This window comes from Prunus mume, linkage group LG2, assembly GCF_029339155.1.
Source record: "Prunus mume cultivar Tortuosa linkage group LG2, ASM2933915v1, whole genome shotgun sequence".
Lineage (NCBI taxonomy): Eukaryota > Viridiplantae > Streptophyta > Magnoliopsida > Rosales > Rosaceae > Prunus > Prunus mume.
This window is the reverse complement of record NC_142699.1, coordinates 24,785,965-24,805,584: the sequence shown is the minus strand read 5'-3', so window position 1 is coordinate 24,805,584 and position 19,620 is coordinate 24,785,965. Positions and strand designations below refer to the sequence as shown.

Sequence of the window (19,620 nt, the reverse complement as noted above, 5' to 3'; positions counted from 1 at the left end):
ACACTCCCGTGTCACTAGTAATGCTATATCTTGGTGGAAGACTCATGTACACTTTTTCTTATACTTCATCATGTAAGAATGCATTTTTTTACATCAAATTGCCTTAGGGTCCAATCCAGGTTTACTGCTAAAGACTATGGATGGCAAAAATCCTTACAAGGGCGGGTCCTCATCGAGTCCCCGACCCTAACGGGAGGAGATTTCGGGGCTAAATGGGTATAGGGTACGGAGATCCCCGAACTTGAAAAATGTCCAACGGGTATGGGGAGGGGATGGTATTGGTGTCCCCATCCTCGAACCCGACCCAAAAATATATATGTTTATAATTAAATAAATATATACATATAATTATAATATTTATGTTTAACCCTAAGTTAACCTCCCTCTCCTAATTCTTCCTAATCTTCTCTGGAATTTCTTATTGATGTGATTTTGAATAATTGAGTTGAACTTTATAGTTAATTTGGATGTGTTGAATGATAATTTAATATGAAACTTAATGTTAAAATGTATGATAAATATTTTTTATGCATAAAAAATTGGGGAATCGGGACGGGTATAAGGGATAGTCCCGACGGGAATGGGGACGAGGATTCCCCTAAACCTATTAAATGGAGATGGGGCAAGGATGGAGAGCGAGGACGGAGATGGTATTGTCATACCCGGCCCCTACCTGACCCGTTGCCATCCCTACTAAAGACATCAAAACTCTGACAATATTCATCTTAGTCACGGGTGCAAAAGTATCATAATAATCAACTCCATATGTCTAAGTGAACCCTTTAGCTACTAATCTTGCCTTGTACCTCTCCACAGTACTATCTGCATTATATTTAACTATAAACACCCCTCTACATCCCACAGATTTCGTTCCTTTGGTAGATCAATAATGTCTCATGTATTATTTTCTTATAGCATCTTCAATTTCAATATTCATGGCTTCGGCCCACTTTGGATCATTAAATGTCTCCTCAACATGGGTTGAAATTTTAATATTATCAATTCTTGACACAAACGCTTTGCACTCAGGAGATAACCTGTTATCAGACACATAATGGGCAATAGCATATCTTGCTTTGCCTTTTGGTGAGTAACGATATGGTGAAACCCAATGATTCCGTCTATATGGTAAAATATAAGATTTATCTGCAGTAGAAATAAAAGTACTTACTTTAGGAATATCCAGGGGAGCTTGATTGGGTACTATTGGAGAAGCATGAGGAATCGGTTCAACAACATTAGTAAAAATAACAGATTTGGGTTCGGCCAAAGAAGTAAGCTCAGCTGGTTCAACCAAACTAGTAGTTTTGACCAACTCAGTAGTTTCACCCAAAGCAGTAGGCTTAGTTGGTTCCATCGTTTCTCCCCCTTATATCAAACCATCCAACACCACTTCTCCTTATAAATCTTGCCAGTCATGTCCTGCACTTCTAGTCCCCCTTTGGAAGACATGCTCGGGTATATCAGAGAAGAACAGTTCATCATCAATGAAGGTAATACCATAGAGACATACAAACGTTGGGTTGCAGGATGATAGAACCAGTAGCCTTTTTGATAAGGAGACCTAGAAAGACACATCGGAGAGCACAAGGATCCACTTTACTCCTCTAATTCTGATGGAGGTGAACATAGACGACACAACCAAATACTTTTAGAGACAGAGTCAACATAAAAAAGACGTAGACATGATGGGTCAGTACCTACATAAGAGTTCGAAAATTCAGAACTCGTGAAGGTAGACGATTCAAGAGATAGACTGCATACGTAACAACATCCATCTAGAATGGCTTTAGAACTGACGCACCAAGCAGCAAAGCACGGCCAATGACAAGGATCTACCCATTTTTACGTTCATCTACCTCATTCTGTTGTGGTGTTTGAGGGCAAGTAATCTCATAGAGTGGATAACCTTGGTGTGAAAAAACTGGGATAAACCCGAATTTACTATTCGCTACCATTATCGTATCGAAAAATCTTGATATGGAGCATAAATTGAGTTTGAATCATTTGATAGAAACGCTGGAAGATAATTACCACGTCACTTTTATTTTTCATCCCATATAACCACACCATACGAATGCAATCATCCACAAATAACACAAAGCAGTGAACACCCAAGGCAGTAAAAAGAGGGGAAGGTCCCTAAACATCATAATGAACTAAATAAAATGCCATAAGGCGTTTATTACAACTCAGAGGATATGATACCCGATGAATCTTAGCTAATATACAAGTCTGACATTTTAAAGAAGACTCGTTGACACCAATAAATAATCTAGGAAACAAATGCTCAAAGGATGCATGACCAAATAGGCAATGGAGCAACCAAATCTAGCGATGCTAAGAAGCTTTAGCTCTACTAGCATGAAGAACCTGACTAGTTGCCATGTCATCCACATAATAAAGGCCCCTTTTTTAGTACTAAAACCAAATATCTCCCGAGTCTGGTTATCCTGTAGTAAGACAACCGACGGATAAATCAGTACAACACAATTTTATTGCTCAATAACATGTGGCACATATAATAAATTGCTAAACATAGATGAAACCAGTAGCACTTTGTCCAATGATAAAGTATGTGTCAAGTTTATAGAACCATCCCCCATGACATGAACATCATAATTATTAGCAGTCAGAACACGATTGCAATGAGGCAGGATAGTAGTAGAGAATAAATCAGAACCATATATCATATGGTCAATAGCTCCTGCATCAATAATCCAACCTGTATCATGTGCATCATGAGCAAGGATGGCAGCTAGGTGGCCGTGCCTAATGGTAACGTCGGTTATAAGGGTGTTTGTGTCGGCCACATGTGCTTTGATGCCTAGTTATTCTTTTTTAAGTGCCTCAGTTCCTTTTCCCAATTTGGAATCCCATGCAACGCCCAACATGTGTTTATAGTATGCATTTTATTACCACAGTGACTACACTCTAGTTTGTCTTTCTTTTTTTTTTTTTTTTTTTCTGTGCAGAAGTCATGCCACGAGGCCAAACAACAAAAAGAGCTAGACTCTAAAGGTCGAGAAACAAGAGCAGTGTTTTTGGAAGCAAACACAACAACAGATTCCCCAATCTTGGTACCAGATCCAAGCATAGTAATATGACGTTGAGCCTCTCGACAGACCATAAAAACCACTTTCTCAATACTTGGAACCTTATCACTTTGTAGAATATCACTACGAATTTTATCATATCATTAGCACACTTCATTTGAAAGGGACATGACAAGACGACCCCCTTGCTTGAGACGGTAGCCTGGCACTACAGTTCATAGAGCTGAGATATGTTAGGGCCATCATAAAACATCTAATTAACAGCATCCCAAATATCCTTGGCAGTAGATAGCGTATGAAACATATTCAACAAATATGGTTCCGTTCTTTGCAACATCCAACTTTTCACAATAGCATTAGCAATTTTCCACTTTCCAAACTGTGGATCTTGGGAATCCGGGGCATCAGTGTAGCCAATCAGGTAACCTAATTTGCCTTGTGTAATAACATGAAGTTCTATCATTGAAGCCCATATCTCATAATTGGATCCATTCAATTTGAATCTCATACGTATATTGGTGAACGATTCAATAGGAACCGTCACAATGAGGGTAGGAGAAGCAGTAGGTGAAGTAGAACCATAAGCATGTGAAGGAATAAAGGCATCAAAGTGTGGCATGGTGATGGATAACGGCGGCGATGGAGGCTAGATGGCAGTGCAAAGAAGACGGCGACAAGGTAGTGGGCGGCAGCGGTAGGCTAAGTGTATAGTGCAGCAGGTACTATTTAGGGTTAGGGGCCTTTTATGTTGTAGAGATGGATTGAAACCCGCTCTGATACCAACTCAAAAGTAATTAAGGATAAACTGATACGTTTATTCTGTTCTCAATGAGTGATATGTGTACTACATACATAATGGGTACAAATAGGAAATATATATAAAATCTCTAATTCTACTCAAATTAGATAATTACAATAAAATACAAATTCTATTCCTAATAGGAATATTGATTTTGACTCACGCCAACAACACTGCACAATTTTTATTTTTTATACAAGCAATATTGAGAAAGAGGATTCGAACACATGAACTCGAATGTAGAGGTAACTGCTCTTAGAGTATCTACAATCATGTTCTCTATTTTTTATTTAAAATTTAGCTAAAAAAAATAAAAGTTATTTTAGGAGCTCCCTATAAAATTTAAAATCCAATCATACTCTCTAGTTTAGGAAGTCATATATGCTATAACTTTTTTTTAATTGGTCAATCTCTATTAAAAAATAATATAAAAAATAGTTAGCATTAATTAAATATTTGAAATACTCATTAAATAAAGCAACATTAAATTATATGGAGCCATTAGGAGTTCTTTCTCTCTCCTCGGATTTAGGAGCTCCTAGGCCCCATTTGGTTCATGAGAAATAAAGCTTGGAGATGGGAAATCAATTGTTTTCTCATGTTTGGTAAGTCAAGCATGGGAAATTATTGTCTGGCAGATGGGAAAGTAGAGGGAAAGTGAAGCCATCATCCTTAGGTTTTATTTTCCCCTCTCATGAGAAAGTAAGGTCAGCATTAAATGCACTTTTTTTTTTACTAATTTGTCCTTACTAATAATTTATAATTACAATTTTATCTAAAACAACTATTGGTATTCTTTTTTTTTTTTTATAATTATATTTCTTAAAATCTTCCCAGCAACGTTCTATTTTCCTATAACGTATTTCTCATAACTCTGTTTACACAAGGAAGACAAAACTTCAACCTCACCAAAGTTTTCACATTCTCATCCTTAGAGCAACTTCAAACAAAGGCAGTTATAGCGCGTATAAAATTGTCAAAGAGGAAAAGGACTCTTCTAATGTTGGACTCTATTATGTGTTTGTCTAATATCATGATCATATTATACATTATAATGTATATCATTGCGAAAATGCATTATAGATAGAACATTTAAACAAAATGAACATATTTTTCATATTTTTAAAGGGGTACAATTGGGAAACTAAACAAAATTTGTTTTCCATTCCTACTCAAAATAAACATGGGAAATGAAATAAAGTGATATTTTCGGATTACTTTCCCAGCATTACCAATTCTCATCCCTTGGGAAATAACATGGGAAATGATTTCCCATCAAATATGTTCTGTGAACCAAACGGGGCCCTAGAGGTCTCCCTATTTTAGGCAGTGGATATGGAGCATAGTTAGAGTTCTATTTTTCCAATTCCTCCCTACAATTTGTCTAATGAGGTGATTTAGCGAGCCTATTATGAATGCTCTTAGAGCACCTCCAGTGTAGCCCAGCTGCCATGGCAACAACCCTCCCATCCCCCCTCCAGCGCAAAAGGCAAAATGGACTGGCTGTTGCCCTCAGTCTGATGACTGATTTTCAAAAAAATTATTGTTGGTGCGTGTAGCATGACGTCAGCGTTGACCCACCAACCCACATAGCCCAACGGCTATAAGCCACGTGGCTTATCCTAGAGCCTCCGATCAAAAAATATTGCCCAATCCAACGATAGTCCAATTTTTAGCTAAAAAACATTTAAAAATTCTGAATTTTTTTTATTATAAATACCTACTAATATTATTCACTTTCCACACAAAATCTTCATACAAATTCATTTCCTTCCAATATTTTTCACTTTCCACACCAAATTTTCTACTACAAAATTCCATTTGTGGAAAAATATAAATGGCCTCTTCTATCCAAGCTGGAGGGTCATGGACAAACGTTTGAAGAGGTCAGAATCTTGGCGACGAGGTATTAAAAAATAAAATAAAAAATTGTCGTTTTATTCAATTTAATGTCATTATATATATATATATATATATATATTTCTTGCATTTCCAATTTCATTTTTTTAATAGATTATTCAAGGGAAAACAAAAAAAGGGAAAACCATTACACATATCTTCTCAAGTGAACAATGCCCGCAATCGGTTCCAGTGGTGCGTTCCGTGTCAAAAATAATGGTGCTATTACGTCCTCAGAGGGAAAATACTCTCCCCACATCGTGATCCGGTGGAACTGTCTCCGCTAATGATTGAGTCGTCCTTGTACTCCATTGTGTCGGACTATGAGGACCGAGAGTATTTCAATTGTATGATAAGTGAGTAGGTATTTCAATTGTATGATGAGTGAGATGTGAATTTTATAATAAATATGGACATGCGGCAACCGAAAATTTAATTTTAAAATTTTATCCGAAAATGCTATTTGAATTTTTACGTGAGAATTTTATAATAAATATTAACACGTGGCAACCGGATCTTAGCCTAAAAGCTTATCAAAATTAATGGTTTAAGTATTAAAAAAATAGAAAATAAAGTAAAGTGAATAGTATTTGCCCTTCCTCTTTGGGATGGAACCAAAAAAGATAAGACTGCCACTATTCACATGAATAGTATCAAACCTTGTCTTGCTTTTGCCTTGCCCTTGTCTTTTGGAATGAAGGTGCTCTTACCACTTGAGTTACAAGCCTTTTGCAAATATTTTGACATAGTTGCAAGGATGGTATGAACATGCTCATTTCTCTTATGCGGGCAAAGTCAATAATAACCTAACCTATGAATGTGAGGCATATCTAGTTTTGTTTAGTACTGATAATTTAGTTTGTCCGCCACTCCAGGACGCTGTAGTTTAGACTTAGAGGAGGTCAAGTGGGTGATTACAGAAAAGTAAAACGTGATTATGCGTAAGAGAAAAGAAAACCAATCTTAGATTAGACTTTGGTTAGGATCGATGCCCTTTTGATATCGATAAAGATAAGCTACAATCTAGGTGCCCTTACTTTTGTACCCAAAATTTTCTTTCATACCGTGTATTATGTGATGTCAGGAATATTGGGAATTTGTTTGTAATTTTATTTATTCCATGTATTAATTAATGGAGTGAGTGTCAAATGATTAAGCTCTTTATTTAACTGTCGATAAAGCAAAGACAACCTTTTTTGACTTGCGACTCTTTCTCTTTGGTGGACACCACAAAATCCCGAACCAAATCAAACGAGAGTTCATGAGTTTGAGGAAATTACATATCAATGTGAAACGTATAATAAATTGTATCAAACGTTGATTATTTGCTATTTTCTTTTGCACCAAGATCATCTCGGAATCTTTTCTTCTGTACCAAGATCATCCCAGACATCCCTAAAACAATCAATTATGTCGATAAATGAGATCGAAGTTGAAGAAAATTAAATAAAACGTGAGATTATCGACATGACGTCTTTAACATATCACAAATCAAGATGAGAAAGAATATTAATTTATCTTATAGGAATCTTTGGCCTTGTGTGTACTAAACAATTAGGTTCTTTAAATTAATTTTACAACTCCAAAGCAAAAGAAAACAACCACAAATTGTCACATTCGACCGAGTTTGAGTCAAAATGACTAATGTTATTAACTGTGCGATAAGTTATAATAAGTCCATATTTTTATCATTTTTCTTCTTTTGGCCTTTTTAACCAGATGGTCAAACCCTTGATGTGAACTATTTTTACCCAACCCTTCGTCCTTAAGAAAGAAGGAATGTTGGTCCATTTTTAAACCCATCAATTTGATTGATGGCTTTGAGTATTTCTTTATTGGATCCCTCTAAAAACATGCTATACAGCTTTGCATATAAAACTAAACCTATTGAAGCAAATTACCCGATAGTATAGTGGTTTGGAGTAATTATTCTCTCAGGAAAGATATTAGGTTCGAACCCTAACATCTGTATAGTATGTGTGTGTCAGTTTAATATGTTATCGCCCCTCTCAATAAGAAAGATTTTCATATAAAGATTTTCATAATTAACAAGTGAATTGCCTGTAATGAATTTTTATGCTTTGTTTGAGAGAAATAAAAAGTTTGCAAAGTAGGCAATAGGAAATCGACACGTGTTTTTTTAATTATGTCTCATTGCCCACCTAATATCGTATCCTATATGTACTATTACATGTTGAAAGGGATTAAAAAAAAAAAGAGAGGCTGTCATGGTCCATGGGAATCCCATTGAAGTTTGACATGCTACCAAATTCTGATATTCTTTCAGGTTTTCAAAACTATATGCCACCTTTTGTTGGTTCCCATTTGGCTATTTGTAAATTGTAAATTGTTATTGGGTTTTCAGAAATTCTACCAAATAAAATAAGCCATAAATTTTACGACATGATATGATGCATGGTACTCGAAGCCCGTCGTTATACAGATGGAACAGAGTCGAAAATTTGCATCCCTATAAGTCAAATATGGCTCATCTACTTTTTTAATTGAAAAGAATTAGCCTTACAACTATAGTATTTGTTTATAGTTTTATAGTGCTTTCTATAACTAACTGTTTTAATCATAAGGTTTTTCAAATTACTAATAGCTGGTGATTTCTAAGAAGTTAGTATCTGTCATGGGGATGGAGCATATATATAAACTAATTGAGTCAAAGATGAAAAGATTTTAGTAATCAATATCACTCCATTTTTCTCTTCTTTTTCCTTTTAGAAATAACAATGTTTGTTGATGGAACATCTAAGTGTTTACATTATCTTAGGGGATGGGGGTACTTTATTAGTGGTTAGGTTATTGCTTTTGTTTTGCAGTTGAGCGGGTAAGGCTACTTAGTTAGTCTGATGACCGAGCCCGTATGTGTAGAGAAACTCGCCTAATACCCGACAACATGACCCAATTTTTTTGGTACTATTACTTATTTCTCTCTATCAATAACACTATCACCCTTTTCTAAGAAGGAAAAAAAAAAATGTGTGCATTATTCAATTGAGGATCATTTAAAATTGGGACTCGATTTTGCTAGACACTACAACAAGCTCATACACAAACTATATGAAACCCTACATATAAGTCCTTTATCATCCAGGCTTTTAACGAGTTAGTTAAATGTTTGGCAAAGGTTTGTATAATGTTTATCTATCACGTTATTGATCACATTTTCATAGAAATAACAAATATGTGACTCATACAAGTAGGGTATACTTTTGTGAGAATTAGTCAAGAGAATTACGATGTGTGTTTGAGATTGTAGCAAATTTTATCGTCAAGTAGAATTAGGGTGGTATTTTAGTCATTGGGTGATGTAAAATGACGCAATTCTCACTCTACGTATTTTTGACATGCTGAAAAGTCCTGGTTAATTTGTGGGAAACTTTGTCAATCAATTTTCTGCACTGATGTGGAAGCCACTTTCCAACTGTTTGGAGATCACAAAGTATACCCTACCTGAGATGTGATCAATTCCAGTATGCACCAAAGCCACGCGTTTTGTTATTTTGAATTCCTTTTACGACACGGTAGCTGTTATCTGTTATTCACACACTCTAAAAAATATTCATTTTACCCTTTTAATGTTGTGAAACACAGAAAGAAGGATTTTCATTTTTTATTTCTGAGTTCATATCAAATAAGAGGCTGTATTAATCCCTCACTTTGCATTGGATATATATATCTTATTGAAAGTGCAATCTCTATTTTTAAGGGAAATTTTAGTTTATGAATATAACATCGTTACATGATGTTACTAATCTATTCATATAAGAATAAGTATATATATTTGTTAATACTAAAACAACACATGCTATAACATAGTCATTTGATGGTACTAATTTACTCATATAAGACAAGTGTATAGTTATTAAGGGTGCTGATTTTTCCACTTTCTTTTTGTCCACTTACACTTATTTTTATTTTTTTAGTACTTTTTACTATAACAAAAAAGAGAGTGTAAGTAGACAAAAGAGTATAACTTAAGATACAGATGGTTTTGCCAACTGCGGTCTAACCCAATAGAAAATGGTATTGACTTGTAAACTAGTAGTTTTAGGTTTGAACCACCATGACACTTTGACTGTGTGTGGAAGCCCCCCCTTCCTAACTTTGACAAAAATACAAATGATTTCCCACATTTAAATCATCACCACATGAAGATGTTACGATCACAAACTAGAGTCTCTTTTTACGAGACCCGTCATGTGTGGGAAGTCATTAACATATGTAATTAATTACCCTTAAATTTCGTCCAAAAAAAAAAATTACCTTAAATTATGAATGCAAAGCGCATGAAGTTTTTCTATTAGTTGTCAATATGATTATTGAATAAAAGTGAGACCAAAGGATAGAATTTCAGGGATTGTGATAGAAAATGCATGTGAGAGCAACTAGTAATGAGTCCATGCAGAGACGCCCTTCGCGTGCTACAAGAATACCAAAAATTGGCAGGCCTTGGCATAATAGGGATCAGCCTTTTGTCCCCACTACATCACACCCAGAATATGACCCCGTCCTAACCAACCAACCAACCCCTCTCTCTCTCTCTCTCTCTCTCTCATTACAACCCCTAATCTCTCTTCCTAAGCTTCATATTATGATTTTTTTAACGGTGTGTTTATTAATTAGAAATTGGAATTCTTGTGAATTGAATTCCACCTATGAAGGGTTCTTGCATTTATTTCACATCAAAAAATTAAAATGTAAGTAGAGCCCACACAAAATTAGAAATTGAATTCATAATTTTGGAGGAATTTAATTCTTAGTGGGATGTGGTATTCTAATTCCTGAATAATAACTCATTAGGAATTCATTTTTTTTTACCCATTATATCCTCTCACAATTTTAAAATTCAAATTTGTCATCTACTTTAACCAACAACGAAGACATTTTAGTAATTAGTACTACTCCTATCCCAATTCTATGTGGTTTAGTAAACAACTTCAATTAGAATTCAGAATCTAATTTTCCTCAATCCAATTCATCCTCAATTCAATTCCTAGTAATTCAATTACGGATTAGTAAACATTACATGCCATAATATGATTATTATGTTCCTAATCCTCTATTAAAACTTATTAGAAAAAAAAAAAGGATTTGATTATTAGAGAGAGAAAGATGCATGTTTTAGTTGTAGGGGGGGAGAGAAAAGGTAGTGATTAATTAGTGGTACCCTCTTCAAATTTTTGTCCAAACTCCACACAACAAAAAAAGAAGAAAATAAAAAAGTGGCTTTAATATTGGAGGGGGCCATCCATTATCATAAGCATTAGCGATTAAGTAAAGATTAGGGCAAATGATTCAATGGGATAAGACTCTAAGGGACGTTGAGAACGAAAGGAGAGGTGGAGAAAATTTTACTTAAGTGGTAGGGTAGGATGCCCTTATCACCTTCATAGCCTCTATATTCCACACCATGGATTGGAATTGTCATTAGCCACTTTCTTTATAATTGTAACCCCCCTCCCCTCCCCCACAAATATTTATGCATATATTCCAACTCTTCCAAATCAAAATCCCATGCATTTGTTTTATATTAAAACTTTGACCAAAGCTTTTAAGAAACATGCCCCCCCAAAAAAAAAAATCAATGCTTGGGCAAATTAAATAAATACAAGCAAAGGTAATGAAAACAAATTTTTAAAAAGGAGAAACAAAAAGGATAAAGATGGCCCCCCAAAAAAACGCGTTTTATACCATATTTTACAGAAAAGAAAATGACCCATATGCATACAAAAAAGATTATTAGAGTGGTTGTAACGCAAAAGAGTGCCCTTAGAGATTCCATGGTCCAAGACAAAGCAATTAGGGTTAATTAACCCTTGTATGGTAAGAAATTAAAGAAAAAACAAATCCCATTGATTGAGATTTAAAATAAAAAAGATATGGCCTTCCCTGATTAATTATAGCTAAAACAACCTTAACAAGGGGTTAAGGGTCAATAGCTGTTGTATTATAGCAGTAAAAAACAGAGAAAACCCCACCACTCTCATAATAAACCACCAAAAGCCCTCAAAACTTCTCCCTCCTTTTCCTTTTCTTTTTCTCTCTTTCTCTCTCTCTCTCTCTCTCTCTCTCTCTCTCTCTCTCATCTCCTCCCTAATTTTTTTAGGTAGAGAGACTAAGAGAGATATGAGCTAACCCCTCATTCCTCTTAAACGGCGTAAGAGGGAACCTTTCCCCCAAAACGCCGTTTACTTTCAACGTAAAATCACCATTAAGTCACGTGCGTTTACTCTTTTCCGTTTTAATTTTTTTCGTTATTTATGCTCATGGCCTTGGAGCAGCAAGTGAGCCTGAACCCCGTTGACGGCGAAACTAACGGCGTTGACGCCCGCCACCCCACGTCAGCGGAGACCGGAGATGACGCCAGCAAGGCGCCGAGGCTGCCACGCTGGACGCGGCAGGAGATTCTCGTCCTCATAAACGGGAAGAGGTACGCTGAGAGCCGGGGCGGGGGGCGGACCCCGAGGTCGGACTTCGGGTCGGGTCAGGCGGAGCCGAAATGGGCCGCGGTCTCGACGTACTGCAAGAAGCACGGGGTGAACCGGGGACCGGTCCAGTGCCGGAAGCGGTGGAGCAATTTGGCGGGGGACTTCAAGAAGATCAGGGAGTGGGAGGTGCAGAGGAAGGACGAAACGGAGTCGTTTTGGGTGATGAGGAACGACCTGAGGAGAGAGAGGAAGTTGCCGGGTTTTTTCGATAAGGAGGTTTATGATATAATGGAGGCGGTTCCGGGTGCTCCGATTTCGCTCGCTCTACCGGGTCCGACCCGGGTGGAGTCCGAGGATGTGAAGGAGGAGGGGATGACTGAGGAGGCTGAGAACTTGTTTGATAGTATACAGAGGCCCACGGAGGACGGGTTGTTTTCTGACGATGAGTCGGGCCGGAGCCCTGAGAAGGAAGTCCGGTTCAAGGAGGGTCCGGGGAGTACCACAGTGATTTCAGGTCCTTTGCCAATATCAGGTAATTCATAATTCAATTGACTCTTTAGCAAAAGAAAAAGAAAAAAGATGTGATCTTTGGGTGGAAATTTCAAAATATGGTTACAAGTTGGCTGCATTTCATTTGGGTTTTGCGGAATGTCTTTCGTGTTTGAAATTTTTTATTTTTTGGTTGAAAAATAAGATTTTTGGGGAGTGAGTGATGAGTGATGGTACAGAGTTGGTGATAGAATTTCAAATGGGGACGTTAGCTGAGTCTTTTTCTTCAGTTGTTTTCTTATTGAAGGATGCTTTTTGGGGATTTGGTGAAGCAGGGCCTTGGTGGTGTCTACTGTGCTAAAAAGTTGTATATAATTTGTGGTGGGGTGGGGGTCGGGTTGGGGATGGGGTGAAAAATCAAAGAGACTGTCTTTCTACGAATTTGGGGTCTTGGATTGGTTTAGTGCTCTTGGGGCTTGGGTTTTAGGGGGCAAATTGACAGTGAGGGAAACAAATATGCGTATGTCTGTCTGTTGGAGACTGTTGCTGATCTTTCAAATGTCTTTTTGTTGTGTTATGATTAACAGAGAAGCAGTATAAACCAATACCTCAAGGATGCCAAGGACAAGGTACTGTTGTCTGCCTCAACCCTTTATACTACTGATTGTTTGCCATAAAAGAGAAAAATAGTAGATGAGTCGCAAAACTAATTATCATAGTTATGACTATGTTCTAAAACAACTAAAGGAAACTAGCAGAATTGAAAATGAAATGACCATCTCATCAAACATCCTTGGATTAAATCTGAGATATATGTACATATATTTCCAATTTTTTGTCAACTTTGCCCATCACAATCTTTTGTTGTGGGTTGAATTGAACTTGCCCTAGAAGGCACTAACAATTTACAGGCTCAAATTCATGGTAGATACCCACTTTAACATATTATGCTTGAACAAGAATATTTGAACAAATTTAAGGTATCTTCCATGTCAAAAGGAATATATCAGGGGCTGGTATTGAAAATCTGTCATCATCTGCTTCCAAGTTCCTTTAAGTTTTGTATAATCTTGTTTAAGCTTACCACCAAGAATCTGTTAAGAGTATCATGCCAGGGATACAGTTTATCATCCTATTGAGTTTACTTGAGGGTTTAATTGAACAAGTACTTAGTTTGAGTAACACTGGTAGATATGCCCCCAGAACTTAAGCTTTCCTACATTTCTACGTTGAAACAAATCAAAGTTTAAAGTGGTGTCTAAATCCACCATAGTTCAGCATCTTGGCCAAATGTCTGGGTTTGGCGATTTCTAGATGGAAACTTTATGTGGTCAATTAACACTACCACCTGCAGGTGCAGCAGACCAAAAACAGCCAGCTTCAATACCTGAGATTGGATCTACTTCTCAAGACCGGAAGCGGAAACGTTTTACAGCAGATGTAGACGACGAAACATCCAATCTGCAGAATCAGTTGATTGATGTCATGGAAAGGAATGGCAAAGTGCTTTCTGACTATCTCCATGCTCAGAATTCCCATTTCACAACTCGATCGGGAGCAGAGGAAAGAGCATTCTGATAGCTTAATTGCTGTTCTTAATAAGCTTGCAGATGCTTTTATGAGAATCGCTGAGAAATTGTAGCAGACGAGCAACAAGTTACAAAAATCAGTGTACATAGAGAAGTCATCTTCAAGACCCATAGATGTTAGCGGAGGCTGAGAATTGGTGGATTCAATTTGATCATTCATATCGTGGGATGACAGAATTCAGTAGGGCATTTACAAATCACACCTGTTATTCCACCTTTTTTAAAAAATTTAATTTTCTTCTACTTGTCTTTTTGGTGTATGCCACCCTTGTGGCATATTGCCCCATTATATTTGTAGAGTCTATACACAGATAAGGTTTAGAAATTTCAAAGAGTTAGCACATTTCTGCTGCTTTTCTTCATATATGCCCAGCTCACATGGAATTTTCATGTTAGAATGTCTTTGTGACTGTACAGACTCTTGATATCAATAAGAAGCATACTTTGTTATTTGGGAGCTCTACTTGTCTCTGTCATTAAAACATTGCATTCCAATGCATCACGTATAATTACGGTATAATATTTTTGCGACAACATTATAAATTTCCTTATAACATATTTGAAATGCAATATTTAGTGCATAGCGGTAAATAAATCGAATCCCTCCTCTTCAACGGATTGTATCCAAGGCCTTAAATGTGATTTAACATCAAAATAAGGTAAATAAAGCATATGTACGGCCTTATCAGTGAACTTGAATTTCATGATGAAACATGAAAACGAAACGGGAATGGGAAAAATTCCAAACACACCAATTCAGTGAGATTGATATTTGAACAGAAAAGCTTATCAAATGAAGCATTCTTACACTCTTTCATACACTACGTTGGATAACCCATAATTTCACAAAGGTCGGGTACTTGATTATGTGGTTTTAAGTATGAAGAAACATTGTTCAGGATAAACCAGTAAAAAAAAATTGAAACAAAGAAATTTCAACCCAGCAATGCAGACTATCTGAATCTCATAGAACATCAAGAATCGGACTCATCCAACATTGATTTTGTTCGATACTTCCGACCAGGTGTCTCTAAACAACCACTAAAATCTGCTGGGTTTGGTGCCGACCCTTCTTCCTCCACTGCACTATCTTCATTATGGACTTCAACAGCTGCAATGCCAACAGGAAGCTTGCTCGGTTTAAGGACTGCTTCCTGTCATCTTCATTGTCTTGCTTCATATTGTTGATATCGTTTACTGCATTACCATCTCCTGTCTTTTTCTTTGAAACAAAGGTCACAGACTTGGGCAGTTGAGCTGAAGCATCCTCCATCTCTGATCTTGAATCAGTATTTGAACTCTTAGGCTGACTAAGGTAGTCCGTACAAGCTCGGGTGTTGCCATCTTCATCAACTTCAGTTGTTGTATCAAAGCTATACCGTGTATACTTGGACGGATTCACTAAATAATCAGGAACCCCAGAAGCATTTGGAGCCAACCCAGAACCATTATCTGAATCCATTCCATTTACATCAGAAGAGCCCATATCAAAGTCTTCAAGTATTTCTGGTGACTCTTCAGAATCACAATGAGTTACACAACCAGGATTAAACCTGACACGTTTCTGCGCCTTCACAACCGAGGTATTGTCTTTCCTTTTCAATATAGACTTTGGCTGGCCACCATCTTCAGGTGATTTAACAAGCTGCTCCTTAACTTGTGAAGCAGAAGCCGCAGGAGAACTCAAATTTCGAGCTTCAGCATCATCCTCTTTCAGCCTAAGTCTTGCAGCCAGAAAATTGGCACGTGGATCTTTATTGCTACCATGAAGCACATTGTGAGAGTTTAAATAAGACCCATGATGAGTAACCTCGTTCATGAACAACCGGTCACCAAGACCTTCTGTGCCCGCAGCCACTTTGTCATATTCATCTTCCTCGTCCTGCAACCAGTTGGAAACAATTTAGAGGACCATAATAATAGTTTAAAGAGAGAGAATATTAATTGGATAGTTCCTTGAATCAAGTAGCAAAAAAAGTACAAGAATTCCAACGTATTCTTCTGATTGGGACCAAGTTCTAATGTTCTTGACCAAAATACACCAAACCCATTACAGAATAAAGCACTAAATTTTTAGAATTCAATTAGGCTATCAATTTCCATAAATAATGTATGCGTGAGTGTGACAATTACTTCTTCTTCTAGCTCAATTTTTCTAATGAATTATCAAAATCTTTAAAATAAAAATAAAAATAAAAAATTTACCTCGTAATCCAGAGTGGGATCCAAGCCTATCGACGCTCTGATTCCCCATTCGTCTTCCAAAAACGACGATGAACACGGCGTTTGGTCCCTGTCAGATGAGTCGGCGTCCGTACCGCGCCTCCATTCTCTGCGCTCGACCTCGTCGCCGGTGACGGACCAGGGAGAGGATTGCACTTGCAGAGACGAAGTGGTCGAGGTCGACGAAGGGAGCGATCCGAAAACCTTCTCTGCCCGGACTCTGAAGCTGTCGTCCATCGATTTTGAGGATTTGATTCTGTATCCGTGTAAGAATTCCACTATTTTGAGGCTTTTATGCAACCATAACCCGTTATCATATAGGAAACGGAGGAGCCAAAAAGCACCGCCTCCTGAATTTTTTAATTCTTGTTACTTTTCCTGGTGTGGGCCAGATGAGAGCCTTGGAGACCTTGTTCATCTAATGGGCCCAAAGGTTTACGTTGATCCTCAAAACTAGGCCCACTCAGGATAGTACTAAATTGGATTGATGTTATGCTCTCCAATCTAATGTTATTCAACATAATCTTAGTTGAATAAGAATTTAATGCATTTTGATTTTGCTGCTTTAGTTTCAAATAGAATTAACTCACTGATTTCATTGGTTTGGACTTTAATTAAGCTTTCTAAATGTTTTGGTTCTTACAAAGAGTGGAAGTGATAGTTGACATTTTACATGCATTAATATTGCAGGGTGAAGAGATGTTTTGTTGCCACTCCAATGTGAAGGGGCAGTAGAAATTGAAATATTTTTGCTCACCATTTTAACCCAAAATGTATACTTACCATCCTTCTTAATATTAGACACGTGTCCATAGACATAACCATGGTTAACTTTTTATTTTGATTTATGTAACTATAGTTATGCTTATGGACATGTATCAAATGTTGAGAATTGTGGTGACCTTGAGTTAAAGTAGTAAGCAAAAATGCAATTAATCAAATGTGATTTAAATGGATGGAGATTCTACCTACCTATGCATAAGATGATACTATACCTTACTAGACTCACTAAACCTTAGGGTTTAAGGAGAGTAGGGGTTTGGGGTTGAAACCTAAACAGTTGTCACTAAACCTTAATTCTGTCATGAAATATATAAAAACCAAGCATTCTCACACAAATGTACGGCATCCATCCACACACAAATGCAATCAGATTATAATATTTGAAAAGAAAACTTCCACAGGATCAATCAAGCAAGCATTCTCAACAACTATTGTCTTGTCTGATAACCCATACATAATTCCACAAATAAAGCTTTAGGGAAGGGAACATATAGTTAAGTCTTAAGTGGCACAATACACAAAAACAGGGTTCACAAAAGCAGGGTTTAGGCGCAACACAAATGAAAACATTGATTTGGTTAATTATGATGACAGCACATGATATAAGTTTTGAAATTTCTAACCAACCAGGAAGCTTGTTTGGTTAACCAAAACATTGAGAGTTTAATTTCCAAAATCATGTTAAAAGCTCTGCATATACAATCCATCCTTGGGCAACCCAACTCCAAGAAAAAGAAAAACACAAAACAGCTAAAGAAACTCCAAAACAAATAATCTAAGGGTTGCCACTGTCAATGCCCTTGGTCTTTGCTTGCAGATATTGCATCCCACTGCCAGCACCTGATTAGAGCAAGGGATGGACATTGCCTCTTGCAAAAACCATAATAAGTAACGGTATTAAAGCCACCAACCAGTTCAAATGGGTGTCAAGTCAACGTCCCCGGCCTTCACTTGCATCTGCAGGAGCTTCTTCACCAACTTTCTAGCTAGCAGCTGATTGCCTCAAACTTGTCCGATTCCGGCTTCTGTAGGGAACCGGAGGAGAAGGTGGTAAGTAGACGATACTCCCCGCAGTGCGCTTAACCCCGGTATGCCAAAAATGGCGTCGTATGCTGCAAAGGAGTAGCCCGCATGCACCCAGAAGTCCACCATGACCGTGCTCGATCTCGGCTCGTCCCCAATCGTCACCGGGAGAGCTATTATCCCCAAAAACGACTTAGGGTCTACATAATCACGGGGAATCTCCACCTTCTCCACGTCTCTCTCGTTAAACCCTAATCGCTTTAAAGCGTGGAAGAAAAGAACGTTGGCTGAAGCGCCGTTGGCCACGAGAATCTTGTCCAGTCTTGTAGAGTTTGCGACGGTCATGGAGACCACAAGGCGGTCGTTGTGAGGGACTTCAATTCCACTGAGGTCTTCGTCCGTGAAGGTGATTGTGTTGCTCTGTGGGCCATCGTTGTCGCTTTGTTTTCCATGGAGCACCGGCAGCTTGCATAAAAATAATGAGAGGGTGAGTAGGAAAAGAAGTGTTTTGGCCTTCTTCTTCATGGCTGCTGACGAATTCAAAATGTGCCGCCAGGACCACTGGCCCTTGAAATGGAGAGAAAATATGTGCGGCCAGGACCACTGGCCCCTTTGAGTGTTCTTTATAAAGGACTCACAAAGCAAAGCCCTAAAATTTGGCACGAGCGAACCGTGTGGGCAGTGGCGGAACCAGGAATCGAAACACAAGGGGTCTTAGTGTAAAAGTCCCAAAAAAAAAATTTAGGATGGAATCAACATATATATTCTACATATGCAAAAAAAAATGAAAATAAAAACTCACATTGTTACTGGAAATTAGTGGAATAAACATCTCTAAGAATCTCATACTTCACTTACGCACTAAACACATAAACTTGAGACATCATTTTATTCGAGATCACATAAAAAAGGAAGAGAAGGAGAGAGGAGATTATGTAGTTATCCTAAATTCCTTAATTAAACTGCTACCTAAATTTTAATTTTTTTTTTTAATAAAAAAATTAGAATGGCATGCACATGAGGTGCAAGAGTGGCAGAAGTTGCAGCTTCAGATAGATATTAAAATGTAAACTTTGTTATTACTGGGGGTAAGAATGCTTTGTGATGGTCCAGAGGCCAATAGATAGCAATTTGTCATTTTGCTTTGACTTCAATTATAGTGTCTCACAGGCACTGGCAGACCCAGAAATTTTTTAGCGGAGATGCAATATTGACTAAGTATGAAAAATGGTTTTTCGGAATAATCATTTTCTCAAGATAATTTTTGGCGGCTTTTATTCCTTACACATCAAATAAGAAAACTTGATTTTATGGGATTT

The 19,620-nt window shown here is 37.4% G+C and overlaps 2 protein-coding genes across 2 annotated transcripts; one reads left to right on the top strand and one right to left on the bottom strand.

Annotated features, from left to right (window-relative positions):
• Window positions 1-11,793: 11,793 nt before the first annotated feature.
• On the top strand, window positions 11,794-14,722 carry LOC103322263 (trihelix transcription factor ASR3). The gene is given in 4 exon segments (XM_008224170.2): window positions 11,794-12,726; window positions 13,271-13,312; window positions 14,038-14,222; window positions 14,224-14,722. Coding segments are annotated over 4 exon segments (1,029 nt in total). The 5' UTR covers window positions 11,794-12,026; the 3' UTR covers window positions 14,326-14,722.
• A 290-nt stretch (window positions 14,723-15,012) lies between these two features.
• On the bottom strand, window positions 15,013-16,828 carry LOC103322262 (uncharacterized). The gene is given in 3 exon segments (XM_008224169.2): window positions 15,013-15,404; window positions 15,407-16,154; window positions 16,478-16,828. Coding segments are annotated over 3 exon segments (1,161 nt in total). The 5' UTR covers window positions 16,733-16,828; the 3' UTR covers window positions 15,013-15,246.
• Between the last annotated feature and the right edge of the window lie 2,792 nt (window positions 16,829-19,620).